The 6,000-nt window shown below is 37.7% G+C and overlaps 1 protein-coding gene across 2 annotated transcripts in view; it reads left to right on the top strand.

Annotated features, from left to right (window-relative positions):
• The first annotated feature begins 212 nt into the window (after positions 1–212).
• LOC127635423 (sorting nexin-30) overlaps positions 213–6,000 on the top strand; it is a 54,323-nt gene continuing 48,535 nt past the window's right edge. For both annotated transcript variants that reach the window (XR_007969474.1, XM_052115465.1), the window contains exon 1: positions 213–392. Coding sequence is in view for 1 of the 2 variants with exons in the window: in XM_052115465.1 (XP_051971425.1) it covers positions 270–392 (123 nt within the window). In the remaining variant the exon portion in view is untranslated. The remainder of the gene's footprint in view (positions 393–6,000) is intronic.

Here is a 6,000-nt window from a genome sequence, read left to right as displayed (position 1 = left end):
TTAACAAGCCAGAATCGTTAACCGTTTTGTGTTGTTACAAAAGCAGTAAATTAGAATAAAATCACTATTTGTTATTATTTGGACTTTTAAGTGAAGTGCCAAGAGACTTTTAACATGAAAAGTAGCGTTGTTTTTCCGGAAGTGCGCGCGTGTGTGTTGCGAGTCAGCTGCCTGCTGTAGTTCTGCAGCTGCGCGTTGTCAGTCAGCTGACAGATGTGTTTGTGCGGCAGTGAAATCAAACACCTGCGCGATCAAACATCAGCAGCGCGATGAGCACCGGCACCTCGAAACCACTGGCATCCTCCGGGCAGAAATCTCTGCAGGACATCTGCCACCCGCTGTCCGCGGAGGAGTCCGCGCTGAGCCTCCACACCAGCAGTACCGGAGAGAAGGTGAGCTCATCACCAAACACACGGACATCAGCACCATACAGAAAACATGTTAAGGGCATCATAGGCATAGGGTGCAGCAGTTGTGGGCATTATCGCTCAGAAGTGCTGTCTAGATAGGTTGCGTCTCAAAACACAATAAACTACAGCACCAGTGATGTCCAACTGCACAGTGCTGAAAACATGTCATTATAGGCTTGATTTATTTTAAAGAGTAAAAAATTTCATTAATGCCACTAAGAAAAATATAATATTTAGTGTTTAATTGGACATGCATCATAGTACTACAACGTAAATATGTTACCATAGTGATTGAATGTGGTAATAATAAAGACCATTTTCTCCTCAGTACTTTTGTGTAAGGGTGGAATGGAGAGCAACAACTGTGAAGAATTCACAACTTGGCTTTTATAATTGGGAGCATTCAATTTTATATTAAGTATATAGATTTATTTGTAAGAAATAAAAATTAATGATTACATTTGTAAAATGGAATTACGTGTAAGTAATCACTCACTGATCTCTTATGCTGATCGGTGTTCCACATGTAATTATTATTAATTTTATTAAATGCATAACAATACATCATAAAAATTCTGTAATTTTTTGGGCTCAATAGAAAAGAAATCCAATTCTTTTTAAAGGAACTTTTAGTGAAAAAAATAACAATCAGAGTGAGAAAATAAGATTATGAACTTGGAAATGAATGTGACAAGATTTATTTTATATAAAATAAATAATGAAAGTTATAAAATAAAAGGTTCGAAAGAGAGAGAAAAAAATTTAATCCTCAAAAGAACATATGGAGATAAGTTACTTTTACTAAAAAAAGAGAAATCAGAGAGAAATGTATATATCATTCTGAACTTGTAAATGGATATAACAATAGATATTTTATTTCAAATGAAAATAAAAATGATCTTATTTATGTGGGCTCGAGGAAAAATAAAAATCCCCAAAATAAAATATAAAGTAACAGTTCTTTTAGGGGGGAAAAATAAACAGTCACAAAGAGAAAATGCATGATTATTAACTTGTAAATGAATATAACAATATATATTGTTTTTAAAGTGTAAGAAATGAAAATATTTAAAAAGAATTCTCAGAGAAGAAATTGAATGATTATGGACTTGCAAAGGAATACAACAATATATGCTTTATTTAAAATGAAAAAAAAAAAATTATATATATATATATATATATATATATGTTATCAAAAGAAAAAACAATAGAAATCCCCCAAAATATATATGAAGGTATGGTACTTGTAGTGAAAAAAAACAACTAGAGAGAGAGAGAGAGAGAGAGAGAGAGAGAGAATATATGATACTTGTAAATTTATATTACAATAGATACATTGTATATATAAAATTAAAACTAAAAGGTCTTAATATTTAATGGAACAATTGATGTTGTGGTAAATGTTTGGAACGCAAAAACGCAGTGGAACCTGTAAGGAGTGCATGCTGAACTGAAATCAGATGACAGTTTGCTGGTGTATGCACAGTATTTATCATGATTGTATTCAATGAAGAATCTAACAATAGAGCTGTGTTCGGCTTGGTACAACTCAGACATGCTGTTCTGTATTGTTTATTGTATTTTATACATGACACAGAAGAGCTTTTATCACTACTACTCATTTGTAGCTAATAAATGTATGTATTCTGTCGCAGTTGCTGTGGCTTCCCTATTCATTATATGTTTTAGATAAAAAAATGCTGAGAATGCTGTTGTGTATTAACTGCTCGGGAAACGTTTTGAAGACATTTTTCTTATTAAAATGTGAATGCTTGAAGAGTTCAGGAGCAGAACAGGCTTATTTTTTGTTGAATTGTTGTGTGCTATTATAATGTTATGATAGCAGATAAAAGTCTTTGAGAATAGATATGATTTGTCCATGCTATTTGGAACCATTAACAAAGCACCATGCTATTTGGAACCATTAACAAAGCACCATGCTATTGGAGACTTTTAGTACATGGATATTGCCTTGGTTTATACTTAAAGTGCAATTCACTTTTATTATGTTTATTTGCCACAGGAGCTGTCTATTCATGTGAATACTTTGACCAAAGAGGCAGGTACTGTGTTGGGGCAGTGCACTGTTTTATTTTATAGTGCCTCATTTCTGCAGCTCAGCAAAAAGAAGGTCTGAGAACTTGTTTCAGGACTCAAAATGGGCATGTGATCAGGAAAAAGTGTCACAGTTTCCTCAGTGCTGGATCTGAAAAATACATATCAGCTATATGCATTAAAACATTTTCTACAACTTTCCTAATCCATGTTTAGATTTATTTATGGCTGACATTTAAACACAAAGTTTTTTCTTTCTCTTTGGAATGAGATATTAAAATGTCTCATCTATTTTTTGCAGTCTATTTGCAGTTCTTGTTGAACGAAACACCAGCACAGACAAAATAGACAAATCACTCTCTGAGACTATTCGTTCTTTTGTGACATATAAAAGATTTGTTCAAATTAGATGAATCGTTCATGAACGACCCATCACTATATTATAGGTTTGTATTGTTTTTTGTTGTGTTTAAAATGTTTTTATTAGGGAATCCAACAATTTGACAATCATTGTTACATCGCTTTTTATGATTCCTCATTATAAACATAAAGGCAACATAAAATAAATAAATAAGTAAATACAAATAAATAAATACAAATAAAATAAAATAAAAAATCAAAATAAAATGAACAGTTCCCATTACCACCCACCCCACACTAGGGACATAAGACAAACCACACTATTTTATACAATCAGTATCAGGCAATCAGTACTACACACTCAGCCTACCTAAGCATGCCAACTTAAACTGAGCTATCAAGGTAGCGGAGAAGGGAAGACCAAATCTTATCAAACTGATCCAGTTTGTTTGATAAAGAAAAACAAATTTTTTCCAGATGTAATAACCTAACCATTTCGTCCAACCCCATTTTAACAGTAGGGACTTTGGTGTTCTTCCAAAACTTAAGTATTAGTTTCTTTGCAATAAGAAGTCCATAAGACAACAACTGTTGTTGAGATTTTTGAAAAGTAATGCTATCTGAGATTCTGAACATCACCACAAGTGGATCAGGCTCTAATTCAACATGTAATATTTCTGACAGAATTTGAAAAATATTAGTCCAGAATGGAGTTAACTTAGAGCAAAGAGCATAACTATGCAAGAGTGTGGCTTCCTCTGTCTGACATTTATCACATATTGGGGAAACATCTGAAAAAATTCTATGCAGCTTCGTTTTAGAGTAATGAAGTCGATGAATAATCTTAAATTGGATAAGGCAATGCCGAGAGTTAACAGAGCATTTATGGATATTCTCTAACGCATTAACCCATAACTCATCACATATCTCCTCTCCCATTTCCTGCTCCCACTGTAATCTTATACCCTGTGTAGAAGGTGGAGTTGTGGATAGTAAAGAGTTATACAATAGAGAAATCAAGTGACTAACCCCACATCCAAGCCCTAAAAGTTTATCAAACTTAGCAGAAGCCTCATCCAGACAAGGAAAATGCTTTCTTACATAGTCCCTGAGCTGCAAATATTGGAAAAGTTTTTTTTTATGCAAACCGTATTTTGCCTGCAGCTGACTAAAGGAGACAAAAGAACCATCAATGAATAGGTCCCCAATATTCTGAATACCCACGTCTCTCCACTTTGTGAAAGCAGAATCCATTGTAGAAGGAATAAATGATGGATTCCCTCCAATTGGTAAGAGAAAAGATAAGGACTTTATTACAAATTTTGATTTAATCTGCTTCCAAATGTGAATAGTACTATGGATTATACAATTATGATTGTAAGCCAATTTCTCTATCTTTGTAGGAGACAAGATCACTGCCCCAATATCATATGGGCTACATGCTTCTCTTTCCATTTGGATCCAAGTGGGGTGTGCAAAGTTGGGGTCTAGCCACATTATAATAGTATGAATAGCACTGGCATAGTAATAAAGAGAGAAATTTGGGAGTGCCAATCCGCCTTCAGCTTTAGGCTTACAAAGATGGGCTTTACTTATCCGATGGGCTTTATACTCCCATAAAAAAGAAATAATGATTGAATCTAATTGCTTGAAAAAAATCTTAGGTAAAAATATTGGGATGTTCTGAAAAAGATAGAGAATTTGAGGAAGAAAAATCATTTTAATAATATTAACCCTACCTACCAAGGAAATAGGAAGTGATCTCCAAAACTGAATATTATTTTTAAATTTAGACACTAGAGGGGGAAAGTTAGCCTTAAATAATGACTGGAAATCATTTGTAACCTCAATTCCTAAATATGTGTCATGTTATGTCTCACTTCTGTTCTTTCCCTCTACTCTGTCTCCCTCTGTTGGTCGTTCTATGTTACTTTCCCTCTCCTTTCCTCCGCTCCCAGCTGTTTCTCATCTTCCCTGAGTTCCTCATTAATCCACCTGTTCCCTCTTTCCTCTGATTAGCTCTCTGTTTCTCTCCTCGCTCTCACTACATTCTCTGTCGGATTCTCACTCTGTGTTACTATCTCTAGAAGCAACTACAGCCCTGTGTGTCTCTGTCCAGAGTCCTGTCCTGTTGGCATCCGCCGTCACTAAACTGTTCACCGGTAAAGGCCATCCCCTATCTCTGTGCCCAGTTACCTGACGCCACGAGAGAGTGGTACTCTTCAGCTACCCGTGGACTAACTACAGCTCGAAGGAAGCATTTGTTTTGCCATTTTGTTATCGCCCTCTCTGCGGGCTGCTTTAGTTTGTATTCCTCTCAAGGAGAAGACTTTGTGTTGACGTTATTTTCTGAGCTTCATTAAAGACTCTGTTTTTATACATCGCTTTTGGGTCCTCACTTACCTTCATAACAGAAGAATCCGACCAAGATGGACCCAGCGACTCGGATCCTTTACGGTCTGCCGTCAGGTTCCAGGGCGCGATGCTGGGCAGACACGAGATGGAGCTATCTGCTGCGCAACATGCCGCCGAGACCCTGGCTGCTCGAGTCGCCCACCTCACAGGTCAGGTACACCTTCTTCGCCTTGATTCATCGGTCGCCTCCAAGACTCCTGTGCCTCCTGAACCCAGGATCAATAACCCGCCGTGCTATGCTGGTGAGCCCACAGAGTGCCGCGCGTTTCTCACCCAGTGTGATGTAGTTTTTTCTCTCCAGCCCACTACTTATTCCCAGAGCAGAGCCCGCATCGCCTACGTAATATCTCTCCTTTCTGGACGGGCTCGAGAGTGGGGAACTACCATCTGGGAGGCGAAAGCTGTATGTACTAACTGTTATCAGTATTTCAAGGAGGAGATGATACGGGTTTTTGACCGCTCTGTTTTTGGGGAGGAGGCATCCCGGGTCCTGTCGTCTTTGTGTCAGGGTAAGCGGTCCATTACTGACTACTCCATTGAGTTCCGTACTCTCGCAGCCTCCTGTGACTGGAACGAGCCGGCGCTGCTCGCGCATTTTTTGGATGGTCTCTGCACGGAGGTAAAGGAGGAGATTCTTTCCCGAGAGGTACCCTCCCGCATGGATGCTGTGATCGAGCTCGCCATTCGCCTAGAGAGGCGTTTCGATCGCCGTTGCCGAGCTCGCGACCAGGAGGCTACATTTTCATTTGCACCCCTCTCC

Source organism: Xyrauchen texanus, chromosome 43, assembly GCF_025860055.1.
Source record: "Xyrauchen texanus isolate HMW12.3.18 chromosome 43, RBS_HiC_50CHRs, whole genome shotgun sequence".
Classification (NCBI taxonomy): Eukaryota; Metazoa; Chordata; class Actinopteri; order Cypriniformes; family Catostomidae; genus Xyrauchen; species Xyrauchen texanus.
The sequence above is the reverse complement of the archived record's forward strand: the minus strand, read 5'-3'. Positions and strand labels throughout refer to the sequence as shown.